General features: G+C 40.3%; 1 protein-coding gene across 3 annotated transcripts in view; it reads left to right on the top strand.

The window, feature by feature from the left end:
- sipa1l2 (signal-induced proliferation-associated 1 like 2) overlaps positions 1–13,886 on the top strand; it is a 125,352-nt gene that overhangs the window by 45,470 nt on the left and 65,996 nt on the right. For all 3 annotated transcript variants that reach the window (XM_052101158.1, XM_052101157.1, XM_052101156.1), the window contains exons 2-3: positions 10,345–12,071; positions 12,186–12,313. In XM_052101158.1, the coding sequence (XP_051957118.1) occupies positions 10,697–12,071; positions 12,186–12,313 (1,503 nt within the window). In that variant the 5' untranslated portion in view covers positions 10,345–10,696. The remainder of the gene's footprint in view (positions 1–10,344; positions 12,072–12,185; positions 12,314–13,886) is intronic.

The following is a 13,886-nucleotide window of genomic DNA, read 5'->3' as shown; positions in this document are numbered from 1 at the left end:
CATATATCCCTGTCTGTCTGTCTGTCTGTCTGTCTGTCTGTCTGTCTGTCTGTCTGTCTGTCTTTATCATATATGTCTGTCTCGTTGATATGGATGGGACCATATGGTATGATTCGATAAGGGTTTTTTTTCAGCAAAATGCAAATCGTTTTCTCTTCAGAATGAAAGTGGATCTCATGCAGGGCCCTATAAAATCCGTTTTATTTTTTCCCAAATTCCGTTTGATTTTTTCCCAAATTCTGTTTTTTCCGTTTTAATTTTTGCGAATTCAGTTTTTTTACCCTTTACTGTTATTTCAGTCGTAAAAAGAGTGTGCTTTTAATGTTAATGATTAAAATGTACACAAATAAAACAGGAATGACTTTAAATTTATTGAGGTAACAAACATCACATTTACTCTTAGTACTTTTACTGCATGATGCAACATAACACTGCACTCTAAGTACTAACAAAATATTAATGGTTATGAACCAATGGTTATAAATAAAAGTGCTCCATTAGCTTTTTCTTTCAAGTAAAAAAATAGGACCTCTCAATTTCAGAATTCTAAAGTATTTCATAAAGAATCATCTTTTCCATACAGTACATTAAAGTGCATCAAAAACAAGGCAAAACTGTACTCAGGGCTTAGCGTCGTGTTTCTCAACTTTTTCGCCGAAAGCGGAGCTGTGGAGAGCCGCTTCGCCATTGTTTTGATGGGGGAGGGTGAGGGGGAGCTGAAATGACGGAGCGGGAGGGGTTGTGTCGCCCAGATTTGCGTCCCCCGGTGTGCATTTCCCCCAGACGTACGTTCTTCTCCCACACAAAAACAGAATTTCATTTCAAATGTAAAAATTCCGCGAAATTCCGCGTTTACACCAGATTCCGCGTTAATTTGCCAATTCCGCAGGGCCCTACTCATGATTGATGGAGACACATTACATGGAAGAAATGTTTTAACCTCAAGCACTTTCCAACAAAACAAATCAATCTCCCGGTATTCCAGTCCTTACATTTCTTAAAGCTAAATTCAAGCGCTTTAAGCACTTCAAGGTCCATGTACGAACCCTGTAAATAATGTAGAAAAAATACTGAGAGATCTTGATATTTCATGGGTTGTTTCATTTATATTCACATGGACCGAAAACAGTGCAGCAAATTTTGAAATATCTCATTTTGGTTCGTCGTTTGTATCAAAATTTGAGATATTGTCCCATCCGTATTGAAGCTCTGTCTGTATATCTATCTAAATATTGGTCTGTCAGTCTTTCAATGGAGTTTAGATCATGCTAATGAAGTCTCTGCTGTGATGTCCGTGTCAAATGGGCTTGTAAGATTCCTGCGTGATTGGGATAAATCCCAAAGTGTTCCAGGCATGTAAGGCATTAGGGCACATTGTCTGTTGGCTGTTGTTATAGTGCCTACAGCACTGGAATGTGTAAGCAACATAGAGACTCTGTTCTCGCTCCTAACAAGGGAAGGCAAATGAGAACACAAGACCTCCCAACAGCTTTCCAGGAATTAAATTAGGTGAGCTCCACACTGGAGTAGAAAAGACGACTGGTGGACTCTGACAGCCTATGACAGGGTGTGCCCATGTAGGGTGTTCACTGGGGCTCAAAACCTACTCGTTTTTCTAGATGCCTGCTTATCCGGTTGCCCGACTGAAAATCCTGGACTCACTTCCTCAATCCTTCTGTCGAAAACATCTAAAACAAACCATGTGCAAGTGAAGGGTGTAAGTAGGGATGCACCAATATGAAAACTTTTGGTTGATACTGATTTTAACAAAAACTAGTGGCCAGTACAGATATCCTGAAACGTACCTTATTTTCACATCAGATCAATGTTTTTCTTTGTAATGCTTCAAAAATGTACAAAGAGGTACAAAAGCTTTTAACAATAAATGTTTTCCATTATACAGTGGATCTGTTGAACACATGACAGGCCAAAATTTTAAAGCGAGCCACAATAAGAGATAAATACAAGATAAAGATACAAAAAAAGACTAAATGTGATAACATTATATGAAAAAAGTTATTTACATTTTTGCACTGTTTTTGGAGTTTTAAGGTTTAGTACTCGCACAAGGCCATATTGCAAGTTGAATCTTGGTCAATCACGCAGCATTAATGGATATAATACGCTTTCTCAGAAGGCATAGTCTGCTTGTTTCAAAGCATTTTGGATGGCTTCCCTCATCATGTAGCCTATTGGTAAGCGGCTCTGCAAAAGGACACAAAAGTGTAATTCAGAAGTCTAATAAATTATTTAATGAGACTCATGATGGTTATCAAAGCACATGTAAGATTTGGTGAGAAACAAACTGAAATTGAATGTATTATTTAATAAAACTGTTCACTGACCGTTGATGGCTCAATGACATTGGGGCGTTCAAGTGAAAACTTGTTTTGTTTATCTAAAAACAGGTCCGCCACAGTGAAAGTGACAACACAGCTGCACAGAAAACAGAGAACAGAATTTACAAAAATTTCTAAAGAGTTTGTAGATGATGAATTGATGCATTTCTATGCCCAGCCTTATTTTTTACTGGGAAATTAAACAGAAACATCGTTGAGTCTACAGGCAGCAACCGTCACACCGTGTACTTATCTGACGCCGAACGACACGTGATAAAATAGATATTGTCAAGGGCAGTGGTGGCTCATTGGTTAAGGCTCTGGGTTACTGACCAGAAGGTTGGTGGTTCAAGCCCCAACACCACCAAGACACCACTGTTGGGCCCTTGAGCAAGGCCCTTGAACCTATCTGCTCCAGGGGCGCCGTATCATGGCTGACCCTGTACTCTGACCCCAGCTTAGCTGGGATATGTGAAAAATAAATAATTTCACCATGTATATGCAGAAATGTGTGTATAATGTGTGACAATTGATCAATTTATTTATTATTTATTATATTTTCTATGTTAATCAGAGTTTTCGTTCTCACCAGCCGTGATGATTGGCAGTACATTCTATAGATCGCTTGTTTTCTATTGTCGGCATCGCATCGGTATCTCCATCGGTCCAAAACCCCCAAAAAAAGAACTTACCTTACTTTAAATAACTTACCCAGTGTGGACGTGGCTTGAGAATTATTTGGGCACTTTTTCTTGTCAAATGTTTGTGGAACAATTGTGACCAGTTATAATACAGTAGCATAGCAAACAATGCTTGGACTGTGGAGCAATGAAAAAAGGTAATGTGGACTGATGAGTCCAGATTTACCCTTTTCCAAAGCGATGGGCGCTTCAGGGTAAGAAGGGAAGTGCATGAAGCGACGCACCCGTCATGCAAAGTGCCCACTGTACCCGTCATGCAAAGTGCCCACTGTACAAGTCTCTGGAGGCAGTGTTATGATCTGGGGTTGCTTCAATTGGTCAGGTCTCGGCTCAGTAACGTTATGCAGCTATAAAATGAAGTCAGCTGACTACCTGAATGTACTGAATGACCAGGTTATCCCATCAATGGATGATTCTTCCCTGATGGCACGGGCATATTCCAAGATGACAATGCCAATATTCATTGGGCTCAAATTGTGAAAGAGTGGTTCAGGGAGCATGACTCTCCCGTCATCAATACTAGGTCTCGGCCAAAAATGTATGCAATGACAAATGCATGCCGTTATCAGAGCTAAAGGGGGTCCAATGAAATATTAGAGTATGCAACGTTTGTGTGTGTGTGTGTGTGTGTGTGTGTGTGTGTGTGTGTGTGTGTGTGTGTGTGTGTGTGTGTAGTTCAATAGTAATAGCAAAATAGCTTTTGTGTTGTTCAATATTTATATTCTGTATATTCTTATACAGAGAAAAAGTACTCTCAACGATCAAATAGCATTAGATATACGTAGTAAAGAACACATAGTGTAAAATATTCATATCCTTTAAGATACTAAGATCATTCAACCATATTTGATTTAACATTGGCTTCCATATTTGTCCAATTTCTCAGGTTGTCTCCTTATAATTTACATAATTTATGTAAGCTGTCTTCTCACTTAGAAGACATTCAAAGTACTTTTTAGGCCACTGTGTTTAAATGAAGCATAAAGAAACTATGCAGTGTTTTTTTAGCCGTGGAACATAACGTATGTGGGTTGCCAAGACGGGGACGATGTTGTTCCACTGTGAACTCGTTGACCTCCTTTCCAGCATTGTTTTGATCCGTTTCACACCGCATTGCAAAGTCCTTTTCCTATAAATGGCTTTGAGACTGCTGTCCCTGTCAATCATCGAGTAAAGAGAGACATAGTATAAGTAACGTTCTACTGACTAAATCGTTTCCAAGAAAAAACAATAACAGTTGTGCAGATTTATAGCCAAAGATCAAACGAGAGCCTTCATATAATCTTCTTATGCACAAATCACAGCGCTTCATTAGTTTTTGGAAAAAGAAAGCTTGATGCATCACATGACTCTACTGAAGAAAAACCTTCTGTAAAAGTATTCTGTTATATCCTCTTTCCTGTCAGACACTGGGCAAACAGGGGCTTCTTTTAAGTCAATCCCCCGTATAGATCCTGCTGAATAAACCGATTGGGTCGGTGTGTTTTTGCGGTGGGTAATGATGAGCTGTAGGGCTGTCATGATTATGAAATTTGGCTGACGATTAATTGTCAAACAGATAATTGCGATTATGACGATTAATTCTCTCTTTAAGGGTTTTCACGTTTAATTGTGATGTAATTGTCATATTTATTAAGGTGTGCTTTTTTCTGCATGTGTGCTTCATACACTTTAAGATGGGGAGGGGGTCCCCAATTTGGAATGCCCAAATTTCAATGCGCTCTAAGTCCTCGTGGTGGCGTGTTGACTCGCCTCAATCCGGGTGGCAGAGGACAAATCTCAGTTGCCTCCGCGTCTAAGACCGTCAATCCGCACATCTTATCACATGGGTTGTTGAGCGCGTTACCGCGGAGACATAGCGCTTGTGGAGGCATCACGCCGTCCACCACGTCATCCTCGCGCAACTCACCACGCGCCCCACCGAGAGCGAGAACCACATTATAGCGACCACGAGGAGGTTACCCCATGTGACTCTACCCTCCCTAACAACCGGGCCAATTTGGTTGCTTGGGAGACCTGACTGGAGTCACTCAGCACGTCCTGGATTCAAACTCGTGACTCCAGTGGTGGTAGTCAGCGCCAATACTCGCTGAGCTACCCACGCCCCCAAGATGTCGTTTTTACACATTTAACTTGAAACTTAAAACTCAAACAATAAAATAGGGATATGCAATTTCCTACGTGAAACACAATTTTTAAAATATTTCTAAGTACTTTATTTTACCCAAACTTTAGTTTTGGTAAATTTTACATTTACACTGTTGTTTTTTGTACTAATATATTTTACTTTATTTAATGCTCTTTGATTAAACCCACAAGCCCTTGTGTTGACACTGCGTTTCATTAACACAGCATGTATAAGCCAGGAACATTTGCCATTACACAATTGTTTAAAGTGAAACCAGAGCGCTTTGCTTTCATCATCACAGCTTATACATTTCATTTATATTTTCGTGCCAAACTTCCCCTTGTGTTTCTGATTCAGAGTGCTTGAGAAGCTCTTCATGCGCTCTTTGGGACAGGAGCCGGTTGAGTGACACTCGGGCTCTGACTTCAACTGAATGACATATAGGCGTGCCATTCTTGGCATTTATACAGTATATTCACTTAAAATGCGATTGGAGTTAGAATGCCCAATAATCGCGGTTGTCTCCGATAACCGCAGATCAGATGGTTATTTAATAATCACGGCAGGCGATTGAGTGTTGTTCGGTTGGCACGGTGCATGTAAGCAAGAGGCTGAATGCACGGGACTGGCTCATAATGGTAATTAAAGGCCTGTACAGGAACTGCAGCTGGACGGAGGGCGTCAGAGGGGACGGGATTGGCCATTTGCCTGGCTTTGGAGCCCAGCGGGGGATTGTGGGAGGGAGGTTTTAAGGTTTTAAGATGTGCAGTTTGTTGTTCTCTCAAGCCCCCTCTAGTGCTGGACGAGCCTTCTGTAGCCACGGGGTTTCTTTATCTTCCAAAAGTGACATTATTGTAATCCATATTTACATTGCAAACTGGTTCCAAAACAGATGTTTGTTTAATCACAGGGATCTCAATGATGTTGTACATCTTGGATGTTGTACATTTGACCCGCTTGTGGTAAACAGACCTCCATCTGAGACATGAATCTTTCTTCAAAACGCATGTAGATGCACATAAATTAGTCAGTAGTTCATGTGCGTTGAATTTGGCGTTCTTTGAATGATTAAAATGTCAGATAAGACTTGTGTGGTACAGAATACAGCTGTGAGCTATTAAATTATGTTTTCCATGTAGTACACTGAAAAAACGACTAGTAAGACTTACAAAAGAGGAATACATTACAAGCGAATCATCTTAAGGAGACAGTGGTACGAAAAGTGCCGTATTACAACGTTTCACTAGCATCAGAATAGCATTCAAGACAGATATGAGTGTAACAAGTGTCTGGTTAAGTCTGGTTTGGGGGCGGCTGTGGCTCAGGTGGTAGAGCGGGTTGGCTGCTAATCGCAGGTTTGGCGGTTCGATTCCCAGCCCACGTGACTCCACATGCCGAATGTCCTTGCGCAAGACACTGAACCCCAAGTTGGTCCCAATGGCAGGCTAGCACCTTGCATGGCAGCTCTGCCATGGGTGAATGAGACGCAGTGTAAAGCACTTTGAATACCGCTAATGTTAAAAAGTTGCTATATAATTGCAGACCATTTACCATTTAAGTAATGTTTTTAGCCGTTTTTTGAAGACAGAAAGTGAGTCAGCTTCACGGATGGAGTTGGAAAGGTCATTCCACCATTGTGGTACGATGAAGCCGAAAGTCCGGGAAAGTGTTTTGGTGCCTCTTTGTGTTGGTACAACAAGGCGCCGCTCATTATCCGACCGCAGACTTCTGGCGGGAGTGTAGCTCTGCATAAATGATTTTAGGTATGCTAGAGCAGACCCAGTGACTGTTCTGTATGCAGCATCAGAGCCTTGAATTTAATGCGTGCATCAACCGGCAGCCAGTGGAGAGAGACGGGGAGTGGTGTAACATGTGCTCTCTTTAGTTCATTAAAGTCCAGACGTGCTGTTGCATTCTGGATCATTTGCAGAGGTCTACTTGCACATGCTGGGAGGCCTGCAATGAGAGTGTTACAGTAGTCCATTCTAGTTATGACAAGTAACTGTGAACAAGCAGTCAATTTTAATGATATAAAATGAAGTAAAATCTCCTTCGTGACATACTATTGATTAAAGTGAGTGAGCAATTTAACTTAAAAATTTCAATAAATACTATAATTTGTACCTACATATCAGATATACATGGTACTTAAATAAACTAAGTAAAATTGAAATAAATATTTATATTTTATATACACAGAACTCAACACTTGGTGCTCAAAACATTATGACATTAACAATCGAGAATTTTTTTTTATCAGGAATGGTTAATTTTGAGTAGAACTTTAACATAACAAACAAATGGTGCAATAAAACGGTGTAAATAAATTTACAAACAGTGAAACCATGCAAGCTCATTAATTATTCAAGCCCGGTGCATGCTGGGAACACCAGCTTCGTAAAGTTATATACAATTTACTTGTTTAATTTACCAGTGAAATTGACTTAAATTAGCAAAAATATGTGTCAAGATTTTCTACTTTAAGATTGATACGCGATGACGCATTAAGATAAACAATCATAAATAATATTTACTTATAACATAGAGCATTCATGGAGTACAAATGTAGAATATTTTGTATTTTAATATTTTCACGTTCACGCTTAAACTTACTTATTCAATGTAGAAAGTACTTAAACTTTTCTGCTTTATTTACTTCACCTTATATATATATATATATATTAGGGCTGTCAATTTAACGTGTTAATAAAGTGCGATTAATTTGACAAAAGTTAACGCGTAAAAAAAATGAACGCACTTTAATCGCAATGCTTAACTGAGAAATTCAAGCTTGTAGTACCACATGTTTACTCCAGAGGGCAGTAATTGAAATTTCAGCTGTGTGAGCAACTCACAGTTTATACCGTGAAGAAAACTATTTCTTGCGTTCAAAAAACTTGGAGCGCAAATACGATCTTTAAGGGATCTTAAGATTTGTTTAAAGATTGAGTATTAAACTATATTTAACTATATTTAACTTGATTAAATATGTATGAGGTAAAGACCGTACGACCTGCGTCAGACATGCTTGCGTCGCGTCTCGGGTGTGTTGCGTCATAAAAATACAATGTTTAGGTCACTGTGACCTAACTGCATAAATTAAAATCTGTACAGCATCTGCTACCATGATTCCACATTACAGTAATTTAGCGCATTGCATTTTTGCTGCTGAAATTTGAGTTGAGCTTAATTGTCTTGAAAATAATGTTGCATTGTTTTTTTTATACAGTAAATATGTTCTAATTTTTTTCTTTTGATTTTAAGGGGAAATATGATTGGTACATTCAGCTCAGTTTTTGTGTGATTCGCTCTTTCATTAGTCGTGATATCAAGGCCATGTCTTGTTTTTAAAGAAGGAGAGTCTCCTTGCATGTTGCTTTCTCCTTCATGTTCTATTTAACAGTGTTCTGTAATAATGAAAGAGCTTTTATTATTATTATGCACCGATGCCACTTTTTCTCTTCCAATTCCGATGTCGGAAATCTCAGTATCGGCCAATACTCTAGCTGAAGTATCACATTATCTAGTTATCTAGAATATTGAGTTCACATCAAATGTAAACCTCAAGATAAGTTAGTGTTGACAATTCACCGGCTGTAAGTGCTATGGTGTCCCGAGTGGGACACAGTGGGACGATGTCCCAGCACACAATCTATGAAAGTTCAGCAAACCATAGAAAGTTCTCTGTTTGGGCACCGCTTTGTCCATTGGGCGTTTTAACAGATTTGTACTTGTTGTGAGCTTGATACACAACCTGGGAAGTTCAGTGAAACTCCACCTTTGACACTGAACCTGCCTCAATCCCCAGTTGGCCTTGTTTGGCCCAAGGGTAATCGGCCGGACAAAGGCCATTGGCCGTTGGCCCCCAGAGTAAGCCCAGAGGAGGCACGATGAAGCCCCGGTTGTGACGGTGGGAATGCAACTGGCCATGGCACGCACTAGCACACCCTCATTTGACCCGATAGTGGAAACACACGCGGCTATTGTGTGTTAAAGTAAATGGGATCCATTTTGATTTCATGTTGACTTTAAATCACAGACGAATTGTCAGACTTGAGACTTGAGATTTTAGTTTGAAGAGTGACAATTTCAGCATAAAGCACAGCTGGTGGAGATGGATGAAACTGTGTTTATTTCAGAGGGAGTGCTAAAGGTTCCCATGGTATTGGGGTCAGTATGAATGTAACAGGCAGACAGGACTGCACGTCCAAAACTCAATATTAATTTGCGGCAGTTTAATCAGCTTGCCTTCCAAAGGATTATTTTTAGGTTGGCGAATCAAACAGATCAGTGTACCTGATGCGGGGGCTCTCAGTACTGTAATTTTATGCCCTTTTGCTCTCTAGTACTTTATATTTGGATGACAGTTTAGTTTAATGGAAAGCTTTTCAATGAATGGAAGAGTCATTGGGTTCATTTAACCAAACCAGCAGTTTTCAACTGATTTTACATTGGACATCCAATTGCGACCAAATGCTGTTTTGCTTATCACTCTGAAGTAAACAAAAAAGTCCTTAAAATCTAATTAGCACAACAGTGATTTATCGTCCTAATGCATTAAACAATAAGACAAATTCATTTGAATATCATGGAGTTTGACCCCATGAGAACAGGCCTGCAATTGACACTTAATTTGTGGCATTTGGGGCCCCTCACCCCCTTCGGCCTAACCCCAAGTACACTGATACCCCACACCTCCAGGGACAGCCACCCTCACCTCAGCACTCTTCCAGTCCGGGGCCCCTCACTCCCTTCGGGCAATTATGTAATGGCAGAAAAATGAATAGATTTTTACCTCTTGATATAATTAAATAAATTATGATTATGGCTCTGTGATTTAGGTGAAGTACTATGAATCTGTTAATAAGAGAAAGTAAAGTTCCTCAATGTGAGTCATTGATGCTTTTAGATATTTACCTCTAATTAGCTTGTGCATAAAGGTGAAAAAAGTACCACATTCTTATATAGATAATCTAGAAATTGCATGCATTCAGGTGAAAAAGAAATGTCCTTTCTGAACAGACATTCAAACCATATTAAATCATTTGCCGTTTTTGCTGATGCTTTGTTCTGTTGAGGATTTTGTTTGCTATGCAGTCTTCCAAGGTCACTTTGGTATCGCTCCCTCCCCAATGGATTCTCTAATGATCTCTTTCTCTTTCTCGCTCCTTTCCAGAGCATCACAGGGATCCCACCTGGCTTTGTTAAGCCTACACGCCTGTGAAATGACCATATCTCCTGCTTGCCCTCCCGTGGAGTGAGCAGTTGTCCTTGACAGTGAAACGGAGATAAAGAGGCCTATTCTCCCCCTATGGATTACGGACCTATGGGTCTGAACACACTGACGTGGGTCAGTCATTATTCACTCTCTTCCTCTGGCACACTTTCCCGCTATTCCTTAAAATGCCTGAGCTGGAATTTCTGGTTAGGGTGATTCAGCTTTAGAAATGAATTTGCCGAACTTAAGGGCAAGAGATATAGCTGACGAGGCCACAGAAGCTTGAGAATCCAAGCGCCTCACTTGAAGGATGCAGACCGATGATCTTTTTGCCAAAAAGCTTCAAGCCCTGAATGGGAATATGGGACCTCCAAGTACAAACACACAAGGAACACCAGCCATGCCCAAAATGGGCATCCGAGCAAGAGTGTCAGATTGGCCGCAGAGGAAGGATGGCAACCACGGTCCACCACCAAGGTACGACAGCTTGATGACGACCTTCCAGAATGGACTACCAAGTCAATCGTCAGAAGATGTTGTCAAACAGAGCCCGGGTTCTCCCCCAAAACCAAGCTTTCTGGAGGCAAAATATGGGTTTGTTGACATTCTGAGCCATTCACCTGGTAAAGTGCACCACCCTCTCCAGAAGAGGAGCAATAGTGATGTCACAATCAGTGATATAGGGGCGGAGGACATGGACCAGACGGCGGTCAACCCCAATACTGGTGCCTCTCTGCACAGAGAGTATGGAAGCACATCGTCCATTAACCACCAGGGTTTGACCGATGAAGGGTTTTTCTCCAATTTGAAGGGATTACAGCCAGAACTCTCAGAGCAACCTAGCGCACCACCTCCACACGGCTTTCCGGAGTTCCGGCAAAATAAGACCGCCCTCTCTCCCAGCCTCCAGACAGCAGCGCAGATAGCACGGGGGGACATTCTCTGCATTCCAAACTATGCGGACTATGTGGACAGTTCACTCTTTTACAGTCGGGAAAAGGAGAAGTCACTCATGCAGCGGCAGAAATCCGAAAAGTGCGAGACGTCCATTTTCCGCAGGCTGAAGACCATGAAGAGTGAGCAGCGGCAACTGACCGAACATGACGATTGTAGTAGACACGGTCGTCAGTTGAGTTTCCAGAGATGTTTCGCCCACTATGATGTCCAGAGTGTGCTGTTTAATATTAGCGAGGCTGTTACAAATCGTGCCAACCTGGCACGTGGGAAGAATATAACAACAGGCGCTTCAGCAGCATCCCAACTCCAGGTTGTTGGTGGTGTGTTAGACAGTCCTGAGCCCTTGTCTTTGGCCGAGTCCCCTTTGGACACTTGTGAGGAACTTGGGCAAAAAGCTTGCACCGATCTTGACGAAGGGGACGGGAAGAGCAATGGATTGGTGCTCAGTTGCCCATATTTCCGGAATGAGATTGGTGGAGAAGGTGAAAGGAAACTGGGTGCCTACAAACCGAACAGTATTCCCTACAACAATGTAGGCGAAACTTACACCATTGAGTCCACCCTGAGTTCTCACTGCACGAATGCGGGGGTATCTGTCTTGGAATTGCATCGTGAGAATTACGCCTCTCGTGAAAACTACGCTGTTCCACGAGATTGCCTCAAACGCTACATCATTGAGCACATTGACATGGGCGCATACTACTATCACAAATTCTTCTTCAATAAAGGTAGGATTCAAAGATATGCACCTTGATTGCACTCCAAATCTAAATTACTTATCAGTATGGCAGCATTGCAACAGTAATGGATGATCTCACCTTTTTTTTTTTTTTTTTCATCAGAGCATCAGAACTACTTTGGTGTTGATGAGAACTTGGGTCCAGTGGCAGTTAGCATCCGGAGAGAGAAGCTGGATGAGACGAAAGAGGGAGCACAGTTTAATTATAGAGTCATCTTCAGGACTAGCAAGGTAAGATGGCTTCTATCAAACCCACTGTTCACAGAACACTGTTGAGCCATTAGTCTTAGTCAGTGAAGTACAAACCATGATTTGATACTTGCTAATCGGTTGCAGGTGGTATAAGGGGTGGGACATTCTCATTCTAGAGAGTATTTGATTGGACAAAAATCTGTTTAGTGAAAGATGAGTCATTCATATTTTTGGTTTGTTTTCCGAAAAAGAACGATTTTGAATGCGTACATCTGCATAACCACTTAAACTCTAGTGCATTTTAATTCGAATTTAAAAGCGCACCATTCACACATACTGTGGGCTAATTGCAAATATTTGGTCTCGTTTTTGGTCTCAGAGAACCGCAAATGTGTTTATAATCTTATTATAAACAGATTATACAAAAACAACTTTGTAAACATGTCATTCTGGTTCTGTTCACTCTACCTCATTTTGAAAAGACTCATTTTATTCCACTAGGTGGCAGAAAGCACTAGAAAAATTCTCTATCACATTCCATCACAATATACAGATCTGAAATGTAGGTGGCGCTCTAATGCATTCATGAGCTCGTCCATAGACATTCAGTCTAATTTTTAGTTCAAGCACCACCCTTGATGTTTCATTGAATATTTCGGCCTCTGAGTGGACTACAAGCTCAATCTAGGTGTTATTAGAAAGCTGAGATCCTCCCCTTTGCGATGATATACATTGATGTACATAGTTTTATCATCAATTGAGGAAAACATTTTTTATTTTTTTTGTATTGCATGCTTTTCCTTCTGGATGGCATATTTTGTTCTGGACATCTAAGACATCTCATTGGATTATTCAACCAAGCAAGCTCACAGACAAGGAAACAATGGCTCATTTAGTAGAAAACTCCATAATGTTAAACACTTATAATGTTATAAAGTCTTTAGCTATGTGGGGTTTTCAGTAACAGTGATTAGCGCATAAAAGAGATGTTTGTATTTGATGACTTACAGAAATCATATTTCACTTTGTGATTCTTTTGAAAGTCTTTTGAACTGTGGTATCAGGGCAACAAAATAAACTACACATTCACATTCCTGAGAGTGAGAACTTTCATTTGATATGTAACTTGTCCATTTAGGTGCTATGCGAAGTACTTTTATTTTTTATATAAATATTTCTACCCCATTACCTCTAGGGGGCGCTAATTTTCAACGCAAATGTTTTGAGGCTTCACTTTGTTATTTTAAGTAACATAAATGAAGAAGTGAACGTTTGTAAACTAACGATAATTTAAAGCTATTAGACATCGACTAAAACCTTAGAACAAAAATGTTATGTAATTTACTCTGAAAAGATCTTTTTTTCAATCACATCTCAGTTTATTGTAATTTAATTCTCATTTGTTTTCCAGAAATACAATAAAATGTTAAATAAACTGAGAGTGGTTTGTTTGCATGCTTTCATCAGACAACAAGTGGAATTCTCATTCATTTATAATTGATTACCATCCCCTTAAGTGCATCTCCCAACGCTTTTATTTTGTCTCCTGAATACAAATCAGAGCTGCCTCAATAATAGGATTAATTGTTTTGAAAATCAGCTCAAGATGGAT

Source organism: Xyrauchen texanus, chromosome 32, assembly GCF_025860055.1.
Source record: "Xyrauchen texanus isolate HMW12.3.18 chromosome 32, RBS_HiC_50CHRs, whole genome shotgun sequence".
NCBI lineage: Eukaryota > Metazoa > Chordata > Actinopteri > Cypriniformes > Catostomidae > Xyrauchen > Xyrauchen texanus.
This window is presented reverse-complemented; position numbering and strand designations above follow the sequence as displayed.